The sequence below is a fragment of the Protomyctophum parallelum genome (genome assembly GCF_964188405.1).
Source record: "Protomyctophum parallelum genome assembly, chromosome: 1".
NCBI classification, from domain to species: domain Eukaryota; kingdom Metazoa; phylum Chordata; class Actinopteri; order Myctophiformes; family Myctophidae; genus Protomyctophum; species Protomyctophum parallelum.
In genome coordinates this window covers 19,480,904-19,506,363 of record NC_139697.1, presented here as the reverse complement: position 1 = coordinate 19,506,363, position 25,460 = coordinate 19,480,904, and the positions used below count along the sequence as shown (strand labels likewise).

At 44.3% G+C, this 25,460-nt stretch overlaps 2 protein-coding genes across 2 annotated transcripts; both read right to left on the bottom strand.

Annotated features, from left to right (window-relative positions):
• Positions 1 to 11,329: 11,329 nt before the first annotated feature.
• On the bottom strand, positions 11,330 to 13,156 carry hoxa1a (homeobox A1a; the record flags this gene model as incomplete). Its single annotated transcript, XM_083773774.1, has 2 exons — positions 11,330 to 11,712; positions 12,481 to 13,156. The coding sequence occupies 2 exons, from the start codon at positions 13,154 to 13,156 to the stop codon at positions 11,330 to 11,332; spliced, it is 1,059 nt and encodes a 352-aa protein (XP_083629900.1).
• An 8,964-nt stretch (positions 13,157 to 22,120) lies between these two features.
• LOC310859013 (homeobox protein Hox-A2a) lies at positions 22,121 to 24,837 on the bottom strand. Its single transcript, XM_083765366.1, has 2 exons — positions 23,930 to 24,837; positions 22,121 to 23,254 (listed from the first exon to the last, which is right to left on the bottom strand). Exons 1-2 carry the CDS (start codon positions 24,291 to 24,293, stop codon positions 22,482 to 22,484), a joined length of 1,137 nt encoding a protein of 378 aa, XP_083621492.1. The 5' UTR covers positions 24,294 to 24,837; the 3' UTR covers positions 22,121 to 22,481.
• Positions 24,838 to 25,460: the final 623 nt, after the last annotated feature.

Sequence of the window (25,460 nt, the reverse complement as noted above, 5' to 3'; positions counted from 1 at the left end):
ACATATTATATAGCAACAGTAATACACTATCCAACAAACTGCATTTCTGTCTAGAGCGTGGCTAATAACGAATGCAGACCAAATAGCAGATATGTCAGCAAAGATTAGAAATAGGTGAAAAAAAATTAAATACCCGATCTACAAGTTCACAACGCTTTGCATCGGCTATTTCTGGCACATGATGTCGAAGTGCCATAGGCTTGGGATACAACGGAACCAATGAGGCAGTTGGACCAACCAATGAGCCAGTTGGACCAACCAATGAGCCAGTGGCGCTAATGAGGCCTAACAGAAGCCTTGCAGAATGTATACATCAACTGCATTTTCAAACAAGAAGTGACTCCGACTTAATGCAAATGTCACAATTAATGACTTACTTTAGTAAAATGCTATTCAAAAGAGGACATTTAACTTCAGCCGTCTCGAGGGCCACATATAGTGCCATAGTTATGTTGCACCAAGAGATCAAATACAACAGAATGTTTTTGACAATACAGTAGCCTTAGCCTATACACTGATCGTTCTGACCTGGCATGCTTAACTCCTATAGACCTTGTTTCCATCAACAACTATTCACCACCAAGTGGTCTGTCTGTCTGTCTGTCTGTCTGTCTGTCTGTCTGTCTGTCTGTCTGTCTGTCTGTCTGTCTGTCTGTCTGTCTGTCTGTCTGTCTGTCTGTCTGTCTGTCTGTCTGTCTGTCTGTCTGTCTGTCTGTCTGCCTGCCTGCCTGCCTGCCTGCCTGCCTGCCTGCCTGCCTGCCTGCCTGCCTGCCTGCCTGCCTGCCTGCCTGCCTGCCTGCCTGCCTGCTTGCCTGCCTGTGTCTTTGTCTCTCCCTGTCTCTTGAATGGTGCAAGCCGGGTCTCCACCCTTGCACCGTGTCAGTCTTGGTGTGTGCGAGGATGTGTGCGTGCGTGCGTGCGTGTTGCTGCGCCGTGTCTGGATGAGTCGGCTGTCCATCAGGTGTTGGTACTCACATTAGTCACGTAAAAACAAAGCATTCTGGGAAGCGATGATGGCTGACACAAAGAATATCCAGACGCCACTCAGCGCCACAGATACCCGATCCTTCTCTGTGTGTGTGTGTGTGTGTGTGTGTGTGTGTGTGTGTGTGTGTGTGTGTGTGTGTGTGTGTGTGTGTGTGTGTGTGCCTGTGTGTGTGTTTTGGGGGGGCACATATGTGTGTGTGGTGGTGCGGGGCTTTAGGGGGTGAGGGCGCCTCATTGGCTGCCAGGGTGGGGTCAACCCGAGGTCAGGGCGTGCGTGATGGATGGACTTTTCTGTCTCTACACCGCTGCCCTTCTCCTGGCCCTCTCTCTCCCTCTCTCTCCCTCTCTCTCCCTCTCTCTCCCTCTCTCTCTATAGCTCTCTTTCAATAGGCCTCAGACCGCAACAGCATTCTGGTTCCATACGCACCTCTATTAGTCTCTCTTTGTGCCCCTCTCTGCCCTGCCAAAGTGGGACCCGGTATAATACAACACAGACAAAAGGATGTCAACGACAAGCCAAGGAGAGGCTTATATATACACAGAAGACGTCTTTTGGAGGTGAGTTCCCGCTGGCCTGCATGCAGCAGTCACAGACGTATACAGCGTTTGTTCGAGCATTCTCTGCTGTTCCTCAGCGGCCTGTTCTTTTTCGGTATGCCTTTCTTTCTCTATAACATCTGCTCTCAACCTCAGTGCAAGTCCAGACCGCTATACGGACCCATTTTGACACTCTCGGGGGGTTTAAAGTCTGGATTTATTTTTACAGCGTGCCATTGTTCAACCAAAGTGTTTGCTATATACCACCGAAGAGCTGCACGTACAGCCCAAGAACATGATGTCATCTTCTCCCTGCTCCCTTTCCCCCCCCCCCCCCCCTTCCCCTGCACTCTCCTCTTCCTCCATCATACTGTCAATCCCTCCATCGGCTCCAGCCCTTCTATATCGGCGCACGGGGGACGAGCGTCTCGTCGATGGCGGAATTCATTTCGGTTGCCAATCACAGCGGGGGAGTGGTCAATGAGTGCAGCGGAGAGACGTGTCAATACCTCGACTAGCCTGATGAGTGACTCCTGTCTGTCCGAGGCCAGTGTCTTAATGTGCTTCATGCTCCTTTCTCTCTCTCTCTCTCTCTCTCTCTCTCTGTCTGTCTGTCTGTCTGTCTCTCCACACGGTCTAGACCTGCTAGACCTTATAGAACCAATTCATCTAGTTGGGGGGAGCTGAAAAGGTCTTCTTTGTTTTGTTGCTTCAACTTATGGGTGCAAAAGTGAATGTGTGCGTGTGTGTGGATGAACACACGTGTGTCTGAGTCAATCGTATAACTATATATAAGGCCTATTCATATAGGTGACCACCGGAAAGTACAACGTGACGCCACACCGCGGTGATAAGCGACTCACCGCTCACCCCAACACATCGCTTTGTTTTTTACTAACCACCGTTCCGGTGGTCACCTTATCACCTGAAACTGGAGTATGATTATGAATAGGCCTTTAACCACTTAAAACCCCTACTTTGTTGTACGTACGTTATGAATGATTGTCATATTTTGAAAAAACGTAATACAAATTACATTCATTATATATTTTAGGTGTGACGTGCTTGCGGTAGCCATTATCCGTTTGTACATAAACACAGACTTACTCTCATCTACATAAGCATATACTTGAGATACCATCACTGCTTTATCATTTAGTGTATGCCCACATTGCCCAGTGATATGAGATGCAACTGTTGAAGTACCTTGTAAAACATCATCATCATCGTCATCCTTCGACTGTCGTCGAGATCCTAGACGCCACACGTCTTTCCATCGGGTCCTGTCAGCCATTGCTGCTCCAAGTCTGTGGGGAGAAAAGGAAGTTGTTCTATTGTTTTGCTTTTTAACGTGCATGATTTTACAATGTAAGATTAGTTATATAACTATAATGTTCATGTAGATGAGAGTGGATGAGTACAAACAGATAAAGATTAAGCATGTCAAGCCTAAAATATACTAGTCTGTATCATAACGACAAATAGTGAAAATAGACTACTAGTGAGAATCAACTATTGTTAAACTATTTGATGAAAGCTCGCCTATTTTTGCCTAAATGCCCAAAAAAGGGATGCTAGGCTTCATGTGGCTAAAAAAAGAGCGATGTCCAGAAGCGTGATGTGATACGATATAATTGCACATGAGCTTAGACTGCATCTCCTGTGCACCCATGTCACAAAACGTATTACTTCAACTTCACTCTCCCTTAATGTCTGTGTATCATTATTCGGGTATGTTTTACTGGCTTTCTTAAAAGCAGAGAGTCATCAGTGCAGGTGCATGTAGATCTCCTAGTCACAGCCAGGGCCAGAGGACAGACGTTGTCATTGGGATGTGTTCATTTCCCCCACACCTATCATTCGAATAATGTCCCAGAAGAACACATTTGGGTGTCCTCCATTACAAGGAAGAAATGATGCTTACAAAAAAATTGCTCCAGTCAATAAATTGCTGTAACGGCAACACGAATGCCAAATGGATATTTGCCCGTGGGTGGTACGAGGCGATTCTTTAGTGCACGTTCTGAACTTTCTCCTTGTGCTTTTCTCTCTGCACAACATTGTACAAGGAAACTCTTATGGGTCCATTTTCACACTTCCAAGAGTTAGACTATAAGCACTTAAACCTTATACGTCATTGGTCGGACTCCCCTAAGGATCTATACTTGGGCCAATGCTTTTGAGTGAGAGCTTTTGAGTGAGAGCTTGCAGATCTGCTATATATTTGTTCACCTATATATTATGCAGAGCTACCAACCTGCACACATTTTGTGTACCAACCACGCAATTCTAGGCGTATAGACACCTAGAATTGCGTGGTTGGTACACAAAATATGTGCAGGTTGGTAGCTCAGTATTATGACATGCCCAAAAGAGGGATGCTGTAGTAGGGCATTGGATTTCAAATTAGGGTCTGGGGACCCCCAGGGGTACTTGAGGGGGTTCCTGGAGGTCCCAAATTAGAACCAAAAGGAACCAAATGGACCCTTATGGGTCTGTAACTGAGAGTGTATACAAATGGAACCAAATAGACCGGTTCCATTTGTACACTCTCAGAGTTAAATTAACAGTGATTTTACAATATAAATTGGGGTCCCAGAGATAGAATTGCCAATAAATCGGGGTCCGTATAGCCTATAATGCATGTGAAACTGGGGATCCATGAAATTAACATGTTTTGGAATCACTGCTATATGCCGTACAAATCCTCTCTTATCGGGGTCACTGGCATATTCTTTTCAAATGGGGGGGACTATAATAAATGTCAATTTGGGGGTTCTTGACATGAAATGGTTTAAGAACCACAACTGTATAGGATTCAAGTGACATGGCTGAGTTTTTACGGTGCTAGTTTCTTGCTTGGCTTCTTCTCTTCTCTATCTCTTCCTCCTCGTTTTCTCAGGGCTTCACGGTCCATTCCTCTGCCTTTCGGTACGCCTCTCCCTCTGCACTCATCCCTCTCTGAGAAAATGAAATGTACCGGGAGGGACTTTGGGAGCAGAGGCATCCATTTCACACTGCGGGGGTGACATCTGTTCAAGTCTCTCTTCCTCCTCTTGTGTGTGTGTGCCCGTGCATGCATGTGTGAACTTGTCTGTGTGCCCTGTGTCTACAAACGCTGTCTACATTTGCATGAATCTTCTGTTAGTATGCATTGGCTTTGGGACAAAAAAAAAGCAGTTGTATATGAATAGACATGTTTGAGAGAGAGAGAGAGAGAGAGATTGTGTGTGTGTGTGTGTGTGTGTGTGTGTGTGTGTGTGTGTGTGTGTGTGTGTGTGTGTGTGTGTGTGTGTGTGTGTGTGTGTGTGTGTGTGTGTGTGTGTAAACCTATACTGTACATGCCAATACAGAGGAAAATCTGGAGAGATAATTGTATGAGAGTGTCAAAATGGACCCTTACAGATAAGGGGATGTCCTTATCTGGTTGGTATTTTGGCTGGTGGAAGCTGCCCACTGACATCACGCTTTTCATTCACAGACATTCAACAGTCTGAACTCTGAATGTATTTTTAACCCATCATCAAAAACGAATTAGTGCGTTATCTTGCTGTAGTCCGACAACACATGCGAGCTATATGCAAAATAGCACTGGCACATGCAGAGACAAACACACCAAAAAAAAACAAATAAGCAGGATTACACACTCACATGTGCACGAGCGCGCGCACATGAACGCACACGCACACACACACACACACACACACACACACACACACACACACACACACACACACACACAAGCTTATATTATACTACACACACACAAGCTTATATTATACTATACTAGGACATCAACATTTTATGATGGTGATTTTTATGAATGACATTTTTACAATTTTTGGGCCCTTTGAACCCTATATACTCCTAAACGCCAAAAATAGCCGATGTACAAGCACGATGTGTCCTGCGATGCTCTGTGGGCTTGTAGATCTACTATTTTCAGTATAGCACTAAATAAGGCACAACTCTATAATCATATAACCCCTAAACCTAACCTTTATTGTTTAATCCTCATCTGAACCTTCTCCTATTTGTAGATTGTAGATTTTTTTTTGGTCATTAACAAGACATTGAAGGTGGTATATAACATTTTAGACAGAATAGCCAATTTTGCATCGAGGTGCCCACTGCCCTGCAGTCTTTCTTAGTGCCCACTCTTCTTAGTCCAGACCGAAGCTGCAGACCCCTGGAGGTTGAGAAACAGTGGCTTCTCTTTTTACGTAGAAATTAGATTGACCATTTAGTCATCATTTGCATCATTTTCATTATTTAAAAAAAATGTGTGTATATATATATATATATATATATATATATATTATTTTTATCCAGAAAAGCCTCACAAAAAGTCTATTTCTCAAATTATAGCTTATGTCCTTTTGGGGACATAAATTAGTAATACGTGCACACGCACACACGCACACCCACGGAAAGGAAATTAAGAAGGTTTGGAGGAGATGTAAATCACAGTTGTTTGGATATGTGTGCCACTTGGCTTCACAGTATAGACCACAAGCCACTCGCCTGCCATACTTACACGCACCTGTGAAACACTATCACATTTCACAACACCAATTCACGCCTAGAACAACAGAATTAAGAAACGCGCTGATGGAAAAAACAACCTCTGATCGTTGACCAAATTAATATGACGTCAAGTCACTGAAAGGGATTAGATGAAGTCAAGAATAATGGCAGCTTTTGTTTAAGATTTAACTGGGGTTAAAGATTCCGTCTTGTTCACAAATGTAACACTAATAATAATAATAATAATAATAATAATAATAATATAAAATATCAGCCTATAAATACTATAGGCATATAAAAACGAACCACCAGCTATAAGACGGGAGCCATGCATGAATTAATAAATGCACACACACACACACACACACACACACACACACACACACACACACACACACACACACACACACACACACACACACGATATAGCCCTGCTTTGAACATCTGCTGAATTGGAGATAACTTTAAAAAAAAATTATACCTCTATTAATCCCATTTTTATTATCATAATCTACACATCTATTATTGTCCCGTCTGATACTTCAACAATTCAAAGCACACTTAAAGCCAAGCTTTTATAATGCTATATAAGTCATATATCAAAGGACATATTTTATTTCGAAAATTGCTCTCAACTTTAAAACATTATTTATGCCATATATGCGTATAGCCTACGAATGCTTTGGCCTGTTTTATTAGTACCGCTATTATATATATATATATATATATATATATATATATATATATATATATATATATATATATATATATATATATATATATATATTAAAAAAAAGATTAGATTAGTATATTTGAAATTGAGATAAATGGTTTAGCGTCATGCCACAGGGAAAGGCCTAAAAGCTATTACAACTATAAATAACATGCGCAAATGTCATTAGACCTGCTGAGAAATATGGGCCTCCATTGCCGTGCGCGCAGCTCGGCCAGTCGACTATCAACATAGTTATAGGCCCTTATAGTTATTATGGTTTAAAGCTATTACAAGCACTCTGTCAAAACGCGGTGCATTCCATCCGAGCCGCAAACGACTGACTGGCACAAGATCTCGGTCTATTTGCGGCCCGCATACGTCAAACGGTCAAAGGACGCAGGCCTAAATGATGACTAAATGGTCAATCTAATTTCTACAAAAAAAAAAAAAAACTTTAAGAGAAGCCACTGTTTCTCAACATCTGGGGTCTGCAGCTTCGGTCTGCAGCTAAGGAAGGAGCTAAGAAGAGTGGGCACTATAAGAAAGACTGGGCAGTGGGCACCTCGATGCAAAATTGGCTATTCTGTCCAAAATGTTATATACCACCTTCAATGTCTTATTATTAATGACCAAAATGATTGGATGCAGGCTTTATAGCCATTTGTAGCAATGCCCCCAATCCTCTTCCTATATTACCAAACATACATTCTCTCAGAGTTGGATACACACTGAGTAGGCTATTATAGGCTACTGTAGATTGGGTTTCTGAAAATAAAAAAGACACCCGTGTGAAGTGAGGGGCGCTTATATATTAAAGTCTAACTCATGTTAATATGGTGATATAAAACAAACGGTGCCAACACAAACAATAAAGAGACAATAAAACGTAAATTGTCCCTTCATTGTCAATGGCGTTTTTAAAACAAACATTAAACCTGTATAGGAGGGGCTAAAGTGCTAAATTATATCAATTGGGGACTAGTCATATAGTCAACTATAGCCTGTCAATTGAATTGAAATAAAAAGGGTTGAAAATAACTGCTGTATAAACACCTCTCCCCCCTTCAGAGAGCGTTAAAATAGCTGACGTCAGACGCCTGTCATCGTTTGGTGGTGTTTAACCACGAGCCAAAGGGAACCAGCAACCGCCCCTGCATGCAGGCCAGAATCTGTCGGGTCGAACCCGTGAAAACGTCCTGCTATAAAGCTATAGACAGTTAGCATATAGGACTTTATACCCGTTTTACCTATACTGTTGGTGTTGTGTATGTGTCCTCCTGTGTGGTCTGTAAACTGCTGTTTAGGTTTGGGACTGCTGCTGCGACAACAACCCCTGCGGTGACCGACGCTTGACCCCACGGTTCCTAAATAGAAGGTCAGCTGGCGTTCCTAACCCAGTCCTCCCCTTCATGGTGCACGGGGCTCGGGCGCTATATATGCACTCCGTTTAGCCTTTCAGGGATCGATCGATTATGTATAGCTGCATATAGTGATACACATGACAATAAATATATATATACATCGTAAGCCTATAAAGCAGTATAGGACGCCATGCAGGCTTCAATAACATTACATAGCATTATGCAATTAGAGCCGCAGAAAAACATATTACAGTTTTTAAAACTCACGCAGCAATGTCATTCTCAACCAGTTAAACATCAGGCGCATATTTCAGAAATTAGCCAATATAAAATATGTATACCCATACCCCCACCACACACACACACACACACACACACACACACACACAATATATATATATATATATATATATATATATATATATAGCAAGTAACCTAATTTTCCTAATTTTTAAATTAAAATAAGCCTGTATATGGAAAGACTAATCTCGCATTGCTCATTATCCAAGGGAATTATTTTTGCTGTATATATTTATGAAACAAACCTGACACATTTTGTCAAAACTGCATAAGGGTAAAAGTGCCAATATGCCTGTTCAAAACGAAACCACCAGTAATCTTTTGGTCTCTTTAATTCAACATATAGGCTATTTGTGTGAGTCTCTAATTCCATTTAGACACGAATTAGTCTATACTTCTTTTGGGGGGAAAATGTACATTCGTTTTTAGACACTCACAAAAAAGTGGTAGCACTAGTAGGCCTATGTGTTATATATTCACCATGACAATTAAACACTTAAATCTATATATTTGTAAGACAATTGCCCAAAATATATTCACTGGAAGTTATGAAATGGCTTGGTGCCATTTTATGAAGTTGACTTTTCTTTTTTCTTTTCCTGTTTTCACAATGACGGCTAGGACATGTTTTTGACATCAGTCTTGAGTGGCGTGGCAAACCCAAACAGGACCTTTGAGCAAGACTACGTGTACCGTTTGACTATTTAGGCAAAAACTATTTATGCAGAAACAAATCTATTCAAAAATGAGGGCATCTTGTGGCTAGCCTATATAGGCTACACGTAGTTTCCAAGATACCCCGGCCGTCCCCAACCATGCAAATAATGTAACAAAAATATATAATACAATTACCATAAAAATGATAACGAGTAAAACATTAATGCAATAACTCACTCTCCTTTTCATGTCTTTGAGCCGGGAATTTGACCGTGTACTTGTTGCCTCGGCAGGCCTCCTCAAGTCCACAATAGCAGCTCGTGCAGGTGGATAAGGTGAACTTCGGTCATTAATCATGGCTCGATTTCAGCCTCGTGCTCCCTTTTATGGGAGCATGGACTCGCATCATGCACGCCAGGAATTAAAACATCAACGGAGACAGGAAACCAGTGCCTTTCTAAGAGGTTAAGAAAGCGGATACAGGCTATATTCTTTTTAAAAAGAAGATGGTTAACGCGACAAACCGTGGCATTGTGCATGTGGAGCCTCGGGGCCATTAAGGCATGCAGTGATAATATGCACACGCCATACTAGACACATACAAATTCGCAGGCAACTATACCGCTGCATGCATAATGGTATTTCATTTTATAATTTAGAATGTTTAAAGTATATATCATTCTAATGTTTCAATTAGATTTTAATGTTATTTATTCCCTTAAAATGCAAACGTAAATAATGGACTGGAGTGTTAGCCTATTGTATTGATTTATGTAGGACAGTCCTGCAAGTTTTCACTGCTGATCTTGTCATCGGCGGACGGCGGGGATGATGACACCATGTACCAACTTGGGGAGCTGAGGAGTCGACGCGCATAGCAGGACCAAAGCGGTCCCTGTCAATAGTCTAACCTCGATGTTTTAATCAATAGTTTCCTTTTGCCCCTTCAATAAGCCAAGGGCTCGATAAGGTTGTCATCACAAATGACGCTGACGCTCGCGCTCTCATCTCCTCCGTGGATAAACATGCCTTTATTATGCCAATAATAAAGGCCCCATGGGGACGGGAGCGCGCAGGACTGCATACATTGAGGGGTTGCTATAGTATGTAAAGGAAACTCATTCTGGCTGATCCTCAAATGAATTAACAAAAGGTTTGCCTTTGCGTAAAGCTTCGGAAGTTCGGACAAACGTTTTTTTTTTGAAAGACTGTCAACAATTCATTCAAAACTGAAAACGTCATGCCATTTATGTCCAAACTATATGAAAAATTGAATATGGAATCATGCTACACAGGTGATTCGTTTCGATCTCATTCCTCTCCCTTTCATTCTCGCTCTCCTCAGTGTACATACTGTGCATCAACAGACCTTAGACAAAAAACAAACAAAGAAAAAACAATTTCTTACAGGTAAAAGCACTTTAATACACTTTAATTGACCCGTAGACGTCGCTTTCGATAAAACACCTTGCATGATTAAATAGATAACAGCTAAAAAGCCTACACAGGTCACTACATCCAACCCAACCCCCAAACTGATAAAACTCAGCGTCCACCAATAACAACATGAAAGCTTTACGCATCATGCATATCTCACACAGACATTCAGACTGTCTCTCGCGACACACACACGCACGCAGAGGTACACAAGGGGTCACGGAAAGGAGGTAGGTATAAGGATCTAATCTAGGAATGCAGCTACCAACGATGAGTCGATGACTGATATTATACGAGGATTACTCGTTGATTGTGTGATATGCGTAAAACACGCGACATCCAGTGCAATAAAATTGCGGCCAATAAGTGGCCTTCATGCACAACTTTGGCACACGTGAGGTATTTGTTTCTTTGTGCAGGTCGTGAATTTGCAATGGCACATTCAGCAGCATTGGACAGGAAATATCGATACCCTCGCTCACTAATATAGACAGCCCTGCGACATTTAACGTCAACGTTAATAGGACGAAAATGGACACACATTTAGACAATGGCCGACAACTTTTGTCAGCTATATGGTATCCCTTTCCTATTCACAGAACACTATATAAAACAAAGCTATAGCCCCGGGAAAAAAATCGTTGTCCATGTTGTCATTGTCCACATGTGTCAAAGCCCCAAATAGTGCATTGGATGATCCCCAAATGTCCAATTTACGGTAGCTGTGAACCCATGTTATCCATCAATGACTTTATAACGTGGTCTTTGGCATTATACAGGCCTCCTGTGGTATACAAACGATTAAGTATCAGTTCGAGGTGTATGGATCAGCCCCGACAGAGGAGCCCGTAGAGGACGCGGGAGACGGCGTGGACGGGGCCGAGAGGGACTTCTCCGACGCCGCATCGTCCATTTTCTCTTGACCTCCATCTGCCGTCTCGGAGGCGCTGGGGACTTTGGCCGGCAGCAGCCCCTCCTTCTCCCGTTTCTTCTGTTTCATCCTCCGGTTCTGGAACCAGATCTTCACCTGAGTCTCGTTGAGCTGCAGCGCCGCGGCGATCTCCACGCGCCGCGCCCGGGTCAGGTACTTGTTGAAGTGGAACTCCTTCTCCAGTTCCGTCAGCTGCTTGGTGGTGAAATTGGTCCGCACCGTGTTTGGCTGACCACCATAGCCGTATTCCCCTGACCTCCCTGTGGATACAGTATACGTTATAGGCGGCTGTATGGCTATACTCCTAACTCCATCCGTCCATCGCACGACGAGTTGTTTGTATTTTCGGCAAGCGACACCATCGTACTAACTACTAAGCTTAATTTCTGTCGTGAATATGTGCCACTTTGGCGCACACATGGGCCTCAATTTGGCAAAACAACGGAACAATCTGAAGGCTTGGCAGTTGGCACACAACTTTTACGCACTATATTTGAGTCCTTTCTGAGGTCAGAAAGCATTACGCACAAGCGAGGCCCCACACAACCCCAAAGCCATGTTATACTATAGTTGCCCGCCGGTGTCGCACACCTAAATAGCTGCTCTTACAAGCTCACAGCACCTTGCAGCATAGGGGGTTCTAACTGAGCTTGTAGATCTGCTATATGTGCGCAACCAATCAGGCATCTCTCGAGGACGCCAATGTGCCACTATATGTGTTACACTAGTATGATAGCCCTGTCTACATCTACACTGCAGCTGCAGCCTACTTGAAAACAGTTTAAATAAAGATCTGCTTCATGCAGTCCAACAAGCACCCGCCGCAACAAAGTATAGTGTATGTGGCGTGCGTAATACTTAAATTGAATCGAAATGTTGCCTGTATATGCAGTAGCCTATATCACTCACAGACAGACAGACAGACATGTCATGTACCTTCAGACCAATAATGCTTGGTTTACAATTACCGAAGTTGAGCATCAATCCTGCACCTCTCATCATCACAGTGGCACCCTGCATGCACCCACCTGTTTTCGGAGGATTCCGCTTGACTTTCATCCAGTCGAAGGTCTGCGCCGACGACGCGCCTCCCTCGGACAGCGGGGAGCAGCACGCCTCCAGGTGGGCCGCGTGCAGCGGCGACAGCGGGTTCGAGCACCCGGGGAAGGGGGGCAGACTAGTCTGCTCGTGCCCGTAGGTGGCGTGAGCGTACGGGAGCTGGCCCAGGGGCGCGCCCCCGCCGTAACCCTGGCGGTGGTGTTGTTGATGATGATGATGAGAGACCACCGACGACGAGATGTTGCCCGAGTACATGAGCGGGCCGCACTGATGAGGGAAGCTCGCGCCCGTGTCTACTTCCTGGTTGAGGGCGTAATGGTTGTAGTTGGCACAGAAGCTCTGGGGTCCATAGCCGGGGCTACAGGTCGGGTGGGCCCCATAGGCGAGACCCAGGGAGCCCGCTGCAGCGGGAGACTGGTAAGAAGAACCCGTCTGGTGCTGGGGAGGAGGGGGAACGCTGCTGTCTGACGGGGAAGCCCGGCTGCTGCTGCTGCCATGCATGAAGCGGTCATCCGCCCCGCAGTTGTTCACGGTCACCGCGCACGACTGGAAAGTTGTAATCCCGACGTGGTCCGAGTGAAAAGCCCTGACAGAACACGAGCCACCGTCTCCGCTCATGACCGAGTAGTCTAAGAAACCGCTCATTGTAGCATTGTCTCTCAACGGCGGGACTGCAGGGACCCCGTCCGTTCACAGACCCCTCTGATGACACATGCACTCTCTCTCTATCTCTCCCTCTTTCTCTCTTCTCTTACCCTGAGTGACCGTGCCAACATTTACCTATACACTGTCCTTATCACCGGAGGGAGATGGGGGGGGGCACGGGCCGATATCAATGAAGGAGGGGTGTCACGTGGGGCCGGGTCGGCCAGTGGAGGCACTTGTCCCATATCCTCTTAGCGGTGACAGATCAGTGTTTGAGAGGGTATTTAAATTCCAAGCGCTCGTCGATCAAGGTGACGCGCGTCGCCACTAATGTATTGGCCGAGCAAACAATGAGCTGGGCAGGCAGACGACGCCGGACAGCTCCGGAGGTCGCATGCATGGAAAAGAGATGAGGAGGAGGAGAGTGGCAAACAAACACGGCGCCGTGTCATTCTTTCAGCTATAGCCTACTATTACAGGCTACTAGTCGCCTAGGAAAGATTCACGTTTCACCTTTACAACCTCTCCACGAGGACATCGACCTACTCTGACCCCAAGCCATGATGCAGGTACCGTATTTGTGGAAGAACAGCGATGCACAAATAGAGAATAGAGAGGTGTCATGTCGCGCGCGCGTGTGTGTGTGTGTGTGTGTGTGTGTGTGTGTGTGTGTGTGTGTGTGTGTGTGTGTGTGTGTGTGTGTGTGTGTGTGTGTGTGTGTGTGTGTGTGTGTGTGTGTGTGTGTGTGTGTGTGTGTGTGTGTGTGTGTGTGTGTGTGTGTGTGTGTGTGTGTTCGTGCAGGACATGAGGACAGGGCTGCAGTCATGTCATGCACGCGGTGGGTGTTATGATGCTTTCAAGAAGGGCAACAATAATTTTCACCCGCATGGATGACAGAGGTGTCGCATGCTCGTGTCTGTCACCGGCTATCAGCGCGTGCATGCATGCAACCGGGTCCAGCCGATCGAGGCACCTCTCGCGCCTCTCGCTCGAATATAGTGCACTGTAGCCTATAGTCACTCATTAAATTGACAATGCCTAACGAACGACGATGAACAGAGTAACAGACGTTTTATATATAGGCCTATACGGAAATCATTATAATGTCCATTGTCATTGTGAGTGTGGCCTCACCTCAGCAAAGGTATAACGGCTGATGGAATAAGGTCATCGGTGACATTATTACAAGACTATATACAAATCTATAAGATGTTATCATTAATTTGATCACTTATAAGGTCGTGCATGGGGTCTGCTCCTCCTACTCTGATTTGACTCCTACACGGTTTCATTATACGCGTGCACTGTTGTGCGATCAAGTTATGTGATAACGGCATACATAGGCCATGCAGTCTCCCATAATATGGGAGACCTATATTATAGGAGCCCAGGGCGAGGATGTGGGTTGATTATTGCGTTAAGTTCATCAAATAAAACTGCTGGGGAAATTAATGGCCATGAAAAGCACTGTTGAAAAGACAGAGCTATAAAGTGTGCGTGGGAGGGCTGGCTGGGAGTGGAGTGGACCCGCAGGCTCACAGATAGAGTGCACAGTGCACACAGAAAGACGAGGGGAGGGGAGGAGGCGACAAACGAGGCATGAACCCTGTGGGTGAACCGATGTGCGCCCCTAGTGGTCATATGTGTCCAGAAGTCTGAGTCTTATTTATTTATTTTTTAATACCGAGATGTAAACATCCGGGCACGAATGCCGGAAGACACATTTGTCCATGGGAATGTTCCCAGCTCCAACTGGAGAACTCTTTTTTTATAAATAGCCTATACCCTATAGGCTATTTAAACTAAGATTTAGAGACTCTCGTGTATTTTATCGATTTTGACATTTTCAATCTATATGAGTCTACGGCGGGTGGAGTCTATTTCCCTGAGGGGGGGAAACGGCACCATGTTGTCCCCTTAGAGCATCAAACATGTAAGAATGCAAAATATAAGGTGCTTGTCCCGATGCCCCAAATGTTATAGAGGCCTACGGGGTGTTTGTGCCATGTATTAGTCCGTAGTTTTCAATAAATAGGTGTTTTAATCCAGTTTGTGGCCGAACGCCATTTCCCCCTCGTTTACTTCTTGTTTAAATTGAGCGTAATTCCTGCTTTCACCGCTGCACCCCTCACTACCGCCAGACTGAATCGGTCACAAAACGAGCGATTAAAACACTTTTTGCAATTACATTTTAACGGTATGGTAAGTGGTTTTCTTTGAATAAAATAACTGTTAAAAAGCTCTATATTGTCATTGCTATAGAAGTATATAGACTCTATATACTTCTATAGCAATGACAATATAGCAATGACAAACACTCTATATTATAGAGTGTTTGTTCAGTAACAGTCTAACAGACTAACTGGCTGCTGGCACCAGGAGTCTCCATGTCTCTCCAGCTTTTTGTAAAGGGACACTTCACCCTTTTTGCAAAAATAAAATGTTAATGACGTTTAGAAGATTTGGAACACGTACCTGGGGTCTTTATGTGTGTAATATGTGGTTTTAGATTTTAGCAGTGTCCATAATGTCACAGACACGGCATGGGGCTCACTTCCTTCCTGGAGTACAATTCCCATAATGCACTGCTCCTCCTTGTGCATAGGGGGAGGGTTGTCTTACAGGCTGGGCACACCTGAACTTCCATGCGTGGGTGGAGCTTCATTTCCATCCACCAGCTGTCTAAAAACCCAGAAGAGACCCTGGCAGACAGCTTCCTTTGGCCGCGCATGGAATCTTAGGTGTGCCCAGACCCCTACTGAGACAACATGCATAGTCCAGGAAGGAAGTGAGACCAGTGTTTGTGACATCATGAACACTGCTAAAATCTAAAATATCTAAAAACACATATTACACACATAAAGACCCCCAGGAAAGTGTTCTAAATCTTCTAAACGTCATTAACATAGGCCTATATATTTTTTGCAAATAGGGTGAAGTGTCCCTTTAAACAGAAAATTGATTTTCAAGTTGGGATACCAACTTTATCCAATCAGAATATAGAACTAAGTCCTGCCCTATATGCGGGAGCTAACTATTTCCGTAGACAACGCCCTGGTAACGTCTGTCCCAACAGCCAGGAATCTTGGTGTTGTCCTGGACAGTCAGCTCTCGTTCAAAACTCACATCACAGCTGTCACTCGATCCTGTAGGTTCACACTCTATAACATACGACGAATTAGACCGTTCAGCCCAGCTCCTAATCCAGACAACAGTCTTGTCAAAACTCGACTATTGTAACTCCCTCCTTACTGGCCTACCAGCATGCGCACTTAAGCCTCTCCAGCTGATCCAAAATGCTGCAGCTCGCTTGGTCTTCAACCAGCCAAAATTCTCACATGTCTCCCCCCTGCTCCGCTCCCTCCACTGGCTCCCGGTCGCTGCCCGCACAGAATATAAAACTCTGATGCTGGCATTCAAAGCAACCAAAGGTATGGCTCCCCCATATCTTGCAAGTATGATTGAACCCTACAAACCCTCCCGCGCACTCAGATCAGCCAACGCAGGGAAGCTGGAAGTACCCTCACTAAAAACGCCGGGACAACGCTCCACACGTCCCAGACTCTTCTCCCTTCTGGCTCCAAAACTGTGGAATGCACTTCCCATTGCAGTCAGAACTGCAGCATCACTCCCAATCTTCCGCCGTAGTCTGAAAACCCACCTTTTCAGACTCCATCATGGCCCATAGCACTTACCCTACCCCCTTAGATAGCACTTCCGTAGACTTAGATAGCATTTGATACAGACTTATAGCATGTTATGTAGACAGCACTATAATTGCATTGTATATAGTCATAGCACGCCATAGTACATATGTATAGCATAGTAGTATATATGTATAGTTTCATTATATAGATATTCCACTATTACTTTCTTAGCTTACGCATGTTTCATGATGAATGCTTTTATGTGATGTATTCCCATGCTTTTGTTCTTGCTTAATGTAAATCGCTCTGGATTAAGAACGTCTGCTAAATGCCTAAATTGTAAATTGTAAATTGTAGAACGCAGTCCGGATACAGATTAAACAAGTGGAATTGTAGACTAAGTGATGATACAGAGAAACGAGCAGACAAAATTGGAACTGGAACACTATAAGGCCTGACTCACACTTGCACAACAGATTGATGTATGCTTGTTGTATGAGACTTGTTTACTGATGCAAGCTCTCAATTAATTTCCAATGGGAGTCACATGGTTTGACACAACATTTTTGTTGTATGAGGGGGAGGGGGGCAGTCGAAACACAGCCGAAAGCCGTACAACACAAATGTTGTGTCAAACCATGTGACTTCCATTGGAAATGCATTGGGGGCAATATGTCTATAGCATGCATCAATGTTGTATGCTAGATCGGAAGGTGTGAGTGAGGCCTAAACGTTAAGCTGATAAATGGCTACTATACGCTCTCCTGATTGGCTGAAAAAGTGTCTGAAAATGTATTTTCTGTTTATTAAAGAGCTGGAGAGACATTACTATCACACTATAGTGATTTAACCTTTTAACAAAAACAAAAACTTGGTTAACTCTGTGAACAAATCCATGTATATACACACTGAAGAGTTTAAATTAACCACATGAACCCAGCTTGCATTGCTATTCTGGCCTGGGCATGTCAGAACAGGTGAACATTGGCAAAAATAGGCGTATATCTGGCGAAAGAAACGCAGATCTACAAGCTCACAACGCATCACACCATGAAGTGTGAGCTTGTAGATTCTTGCTGTATTATCCTTTTGCATCTATTTGTATTTAATTATCTATCGTTCCTGTCTATGATTGTTCAATTTGTGTGCCATGTAGCTGGGGGTAGGGTAGGGGTTTTCAACAGGTGGTCCGTGGACCACTGGTGGTCCGTGGACCACTGGTGGTCCGTGGACCACTGGTGGTCCGTGGACCACTGGTGGTCCGTGGAAGTGTTGCATGTGGTCCCTGACCATGAATTTAGTAATGTATACAGGTTTTGTTGATTTCTTTTTTCTTTCCACTAAGAAACATCGAACTGAATGACCTGGTGACCTATGATCATTTACCGACAAGTTGGCGGTCAAGAAATTCAACCGAAAAAGAGAGTTAGAATCTCAAGAGGGGGAAGTGCACCGGATTGTTTGGTTGAGTCATTATCATTAGGAACATTTATTTGTAATCAATTGGTGGAGAAACAGTATATGCATACAAATGGGATGCATAGCACGTTTTTAAAAAGCACTAATCTTAGCCCATATTATGATCCCCACCCAACACAACAGTGGTTCCCAGGTTGATTCAAAGTCAGGGTGGTGGTCCCCAGGTTGATTCTAAGTCAGGGTGGTGGTCCCCAGGTTGATTCTAAGTCAGGGTTGTGCAGGTAGCCTGGTTAATAAACCAGACCGAATCAGCCGTTGGCAAAAATAAATTGCCTGCTGGCGGATTACGGTCTGGAGAGGCTCAATTGTACGCCCATTTCCTACACCAGAGAAATGGGGCGGCCAATCGGGACACGGTATGCAATATGGGCGGGCTTTGGTACAGTGACTTTCAATGCTTGAGACCTTTGACTGACAGTAGCTCTGACCAATTGCGTCAAAGAGAAAATGTTTCAAAATGAAATCCAAGCTGAGCCTCCCCAGACTAATATCCCGCGGTCCGTGCGATATTAGTCTGGTTTATTAACCAGGCTAGGGTGGTGGTCCCCAGGTTGATTCTAAGTCAGGGTGGTGGTCCTCAGGTTGATTCTAAGTCAGGGTGGTGGTCCCCAGGATGATTCTAAGTCAGTGTGGTGGTCCCCAGGTTGATTCTAAGTCAGGGTGGTGGTCCTCAGGTTGATTCTAAGTCAGGGTGGTGGTCCTCAGGTTGATTCTAAGTCAGGGTGGTGGTCCCCAGGTTGATTCTAAGTCAGGGTGGTGGTCCCCAGGTTGATTCTAAGGCAGGGTGGTGGTCCCCAGGTTGATTCTAAGTCAGGGTGGTGGTCCCTCGTTCACAATCAGTTGAAAACCCCTGCAGGGGAAACTTTTTTTAAATGGAGGGACATATAAGAACCCTGTTGGGAAGTTGAAATGTGCATTACAAACGGTTGTATACTGTGCAGCTGCCATGCTTGTCCAAACCTCCAGAGATGTGAACATAAAATAAAATAAAAACTTGACCACAAAAGTGTGAGCTTGTAGATCGGCTATTTTTGGAGAAGAGATTTGGTGTAGAGAGTAAAAATCAGGGGGCCAAGTATAGACCCCCAGGAGGACCCCAGTCAATATAAATGATGTCTAAGGAGCACTCAGCTCATCTTCATATAATTGGTCCTCATACTATAAGAAAGATGATACCCTTTCTGTGTCTCAGTCAGACATGCTGGGCTGTGGAACGCATTCCAGGCTAATGGAAAAAAAACTCTTTCTGGAAAGTTAGCATAGAAGCATTATTTGCATCAATACAAAATAAAACTGAAATCTTCTGTTTGAAATGAGCACTCATGATTTCTCAACTGAGCCAAACTCTGAGATGCAGAGCGAGTATCAAAAGTGTTATGCTTCAGTGAGGATCAGTTTATGAAGATAAGGTTGAAAATGGGCGAAATGCTCCTTTAACGGCACTTATAGTGTAGCTAACTTGTTTTCACTTTAATATATCAAAGGCAACTTGAAGCTAACTTGGCTTTCCCTCTCACTTGATGAAACACCTGCCTGCAGCAGCCTTAACGTGTAGGAGATGACACAGTGTGCATTTTGTCTATTTTTGTCTATCACATTCCTTATTGTGCAACCAATAAACCAGAGCTTAATGTGTACTTACACTTGGATTCACAGGTCTTCTTCGTCTGACAGACTTCCTACTACTACTTCACAGGAGTTACCGATTGTACTAATTAAGGTTCTGTTCCATTTTGTGTGGCAGAGCCTTTCCAATGAGCCAACATGCACAATAGCAGCTGGACTGAATGGAACACGACCTTAATTAGTATCATTGGTAACATTGACACCTGCATCAATATGGCTGCTGTGGAATTGGTCTAATCATCAATTGGGTGAACCTGGGTCCCCAGGCCACTATAGCAGCTATAGCACACACAATATTCACATCATGAATGACCCAATTTTAAATGAAAAGTTGCCTAAAGTTGGCATGTTTGTGTAGCCTGGTTATCTAATGTCTACTGTCCTTTCTTCTAATTTAGCTAGACAAGCCTACTCACGCTAATTAAGAACTTGGAGAAAGCAGAGATGATGCAAGATGCACTCAAACGCCCCACACCAGTGAAAAGCTATAGTCCTATGCCCATGTGATTCCCTCATTCCCCCTCCCCCCTCTCCGCAGCTGCCTCTGACTGCAACAGAGTGCGTGGGCGCACTGAGTCCCTTCCCTTGCTGTCGAAAGTTTGCCAGGGCTGGAGGAGCTCCTAGCTTCGGCCTTTGTGTGTGAACAACATGTGCGTAGAAAAGGCGCGTTGTCACGGAATGATTTTGTTACCGGCCCTCGGCTAGCCAGGCTAGCCTCTATAGTCCTTTGCATGGTTGTAGAGCTCGGAGTCCTGGACTAACTGTGCACCCCCGTGCGCGTGTACGCGCGCGCGCACACACGCACGCAAGCAGGTTCTTTCTTAAACAGATCACGCAGTCGATGGCCTAATTATGGCTCATGAGATTATTCAATCAAAGCAATCGTCATGACACATGCACAACATTGAGATTATGAACTTCAGGACAAGTTGCTGAATCGATCCAGAACTGGGTTGACTTTGCAACCGGTGGTTGTTTGCTGCTGTGAGTGTGCAGGCTATAGCCTTGAGTAAACTGCTCCACAGACCAATAACAGCGTTTACATAAATCAAACCGAGTGTAATGCAGTGGATCGAGATTATGTCATTTTGTATATTGTCTCAATTATGTTCCGTGAGATTTTATATACCGCAGTGTTGCAGGCTAATGTTGTGAAAATACAGAATTGACCTAACTTGACATTAAATCAAGTCAGACCGCGCTGTATGTTTCTGCACAGCAAGAGAGTTATTCCTAATAAATGTGAGTTTGTAAAATACTTGAAGCAGTCTGCTTCGAATTAGGCTACTCTTAACACAAGGGAAAGAGTGTATAGCTTTAGCCTGGGCAGGCCGCTACTACTGCCGTGTTAGCCGTGCCAGATCCTTGTTTAAACAAGCTATAAAAATGAATTATTGCCAAACGCACGTAGCCACTGCATTTTTTGCCTTGGAATCGGGTGTCCCGTATGAAAATGTAAGTGGTGTTTTATTTGCGCACACAGCGTCACCATTGCTCTCTTTAATGTCCGTCTCATTCATGCCACGGATTGATTTATGAGCACTCGAAGGCAAACATGGCTCCGGTATTTGCCTTCACATGCACACAGCGTTATAGAGAGACTGCTGCCATGATGTGAGGAGGATCATTGCTTGCTTATTTGTTATCTCTCTTACCCTTTACCTAACTTCTTTTTTTTTTTCTCTTTTTTTTTTTAAGCCACTTCAAGTTTTCCAAAGTGACTTTTGTTCAGCAAAATTGTAGGCTTTCTCTACCAATTTAAATAAAACAAAACGCAACATGGATTTGAAAAAACAAGTGTTGTTATTATTGGACTTATAAATACACTGTTAATTAAAGAGTATAGTTGAATTTTAAAGTTTATGGAAGAATTAAACGTCTGGGTTCATTTGGGTTGATGAGTGGGCCATAACGCCGTTATGGTTGTTATCAGTATACATACAGGCTTTTCACTTATCTAGCACGCTATGAAAGTTAAGCATTTAGTTCAGATTTAGCACAAATTCTAGAGTTAAAATTGTATTCCAATGTGATATTTTGAAAACCAAGCTGCACTAAATGGCAATTTATATTCATTGCCAACCTGTTGTCAGCATTTGCATAACGTCTTAACGACGCCCGAATTGCTTTATTTAGCATATTTTAAGAAATAAATAATTTATATTAAATAATATCTGTGAAAATACGAGAAATGACTCAGAAAACCAGAGAAACCGTTGTAGCAAGTTAAATGTATTCTAACAAAAATATTCAAGACATTGGAAGCTATACAAAAATAAAAACGACCAGATTCCATATAGGCCTACTGTGTAATTATTCATATACACTTATAATTTCCATTTCAAGAGATCAGTTTGTTATGGTAATTACAAGCCACGTTTGATAGGGACCATTTTAATGATTTAATTCCATTCTTACCTTGAATTAACCGTCAAGTCAGATAGCAATAGAATAAATGTGCCGAATATACAAATAACCACAAAATTAACATCAGAATTAAAACCACCGTATCCTGACTTTCATTGTCCCGAATTGAAAATGTGGGAAAAAGTATATTTTTTGATTGATTTCAATTAATAGTTCAGATGCTGTAGGTCGATTGTAGTTAGGGATTCTGAGAAAAAATAGAAGTTGTCCGCCGATATGTCCACGGGACTGTCCAGGGACTCTGACAAGCTAGGCGAGGCTGCATCGGAGAGCTGTAGGCAAGAATCCGAAGAGAATGCTTGGAAATCGTGTATAGAAACATCCAGGGTCGTGGGACTGTCACCATTGTCCGGGCCAGAGGCAGAGCCGGGCCCTATTGTTGACATGCAGCCCGGAACAGTAGGTGACGGGTTGGGGAAATGTTTCAGATTTTTGTCATTGCTGTTGAGCGGTGACACGGCAAAGCCCAGAGCCTCGCCATTGTGCGCGGCTGCATTCTGCAAATGCTGCTGCTGCGTGGAGCTCAGAGAGTTTTGCTGAAAGGAGCAGGTATCTCTTTCCAACAGGGCCCCGACGCTCACAGGGTTGCAGCCCTGCTCGAACATGGAGTCCTCCTCCTCGTCGTCCTCCATGTCGCTGTGGATGCCGTCCTCGGCGCCCGGCCCTTTGCCCTCCCCGCTGTGGTTCTCCTTGCTCTGGGTCTGACGCTTGTGCTTCATCCGGCGGTTCTGGAACCACACTTTAACCTGCCTCTCGGTGAGGTCCAGCAGGGCGGCTATCTCCACCCGCCTCGGTCTGCACAGATACTTGTTGAAGTGGAATTCCTTCTCCAGCTCCAGCAGCTGCGTGTTGGTGTACGCCGTCCTCAGTCGACGGGAACCCCCTCCTCCCCCACTGCTCTCCAGGATCTCAGGCGAGCCTGAAACAGCACCAGACAAACACCACGGGGTTAAGATTGGATATAATAAGCACATAGGAGTTACAAAATATTATCACGCACGAGACACGAATCCAGCTTTAGGCTATGACACACCAGAGAATGAATGCCCCCTCAACACACTGGGCACTGCAGCAAAATGGCCGCTGAAGCTAGACGCATGCAACAGCCCATATATAGCTTTTATATCCCCCCCCAAAAAAATCATTAGTGCATAATAAGGCTATGCTTGACACATCAAATAGCGTACCATATCAGCCCAGTTGAAACCAAAACACAGCTAAGAGCATGCTATAAAGCCAGTGAGGTCTAGAGTAGTGTGGGCTATACTAATGAATGCTCCAGCTGCCCTCCACGGCAACGGCACTCCATCACTCTTCATTACTGTCACACATCAAAACTCTGGCACGACTCGGTGAGGAAGGGCAGCGTGGAAATCAAATAAATCATTTTACATTACGAAAGTTTGGCCAAACTTTTTTTTTCCTTCGAGCATAACAAACCGATGTTCATATCTGACTCTGTTACTACTGTGTAATAAGGCTACAGTTTAGCTGCAGCGCACTTAATCACAATAGCATGTGTCCTTGCCTGGAAATGCCTCTGTTTTGTATAAATATAAATGGCCTGCTTTAAAAAAAAAAAGCCCAAATATACCTTTCGGGGAAAAGCACACGGGTCCATTGGAGATGGTGGTCGCTGTGGAAGTTGGCAGGTGATTCTTCTTGGAGGCTTTCTTCTCCCGCATCCAGGGGTATTCCGGGGGTAAGGAGGCTGTGGGCAGCGGGCTGCATCCATCGGGGCTGTGTCTAGGCCGGCTGTGCCGCGGATGGCTGCCCGGGTTGAGGCTGGGAATGGTCTGCTCAAAAGGAGGAGGAATCAGTGTCGGGCGTGAAAGCGTCGAGCTCTTGATTGATGAACTTTGAAATGAATCACCGACAGGGGGGAAAGATGTCAGGCACTCAGCAAGCGACGGCTGACTATTGATAAAACCGCTCTCTCGCTCGAATTCGTAATTCATCTCCGCTCCCTGAGAGCCGAGGAAAGTTTGCACGCGTATTTTTATAAACGTTGCGGCTCAGTGAGAAAGAGAGAGAAAAAATCATTAAAAAAAATCTCCTGGTGGCGTTTTTTTCTATTTCACTGATTACGGCCGTATGGGGACCGAGCTACTATTAAACTATTGAATTCATGGAGACAAGGTTGAAATTGGACCGAATTGCCTGTCACATGATTACTTCTGCCCAATGACAATTTGGGGTTTAATCAAAAGAAGCCACTGTCTCCCTGATTGATCCAAAAACTCTGGTGAAGAACGCCTCGCTCAGTGGGGACGGCTGTTTTTATTTACATCTTTGTCCGCTCAGTTTATCCTCCTCTCGCCTCCCAGTCCACTCCACTAAGCTACAGAATGTGTTTTTAGTATGGCTGACGCTCTCTATTACAGGGAAGTAGCATAGCCTACGGTGCACTCCTCTTTCTCGTATTGTTTGAGAATGTCAGTCGTGAACGCCCCCACCGTGCACACACATCACGCCAGTAGCCTAGCTTCATGCTATGCCTGCGGTCATTAGCCAAGTTACTTATTCATATAGGCGAGACTCGAGCTGATAAAAAAAAATGAAACACACACACACACACACACACACACACACACACACACACACACACACACACACACACACACAACCAGAAAACTGATGCTGAAAGCACTTGACAGAAGCAAAGCACAACAATCCAATGTGCTCTGTCGTTATTGTGACCCATGCATGCTCACTGTATGACTGTGCTGTTCAGGCGATGTACCATACACTAAAATATGTAACTAATGCATATGAATAAGCTTCACGACACACAGTGAGACGCAATATAGGCATCACTTGTGCAGTGCTGCATGTGGTTCCTGCAGAATATATATTGCCTTCAGCAGAAATGTTGCTAGTATGTGGGATATATGACACGAATGCATGGTGTAAAATGCAACGACCATTCTATAACCATAACATTCACATGTGAAGGAGATGATCAACATAATGACATTTAGGCTATATTTTCATATGGCCACTGACTGGCTAATAGGCTAGCATATATACACAGTCTTACATGGGGCTATATTTGAAAACAGCCTATATGTTAAGATATTAATATTGCTAATACACGCCAACACATGCACGCACGCACGCACGCA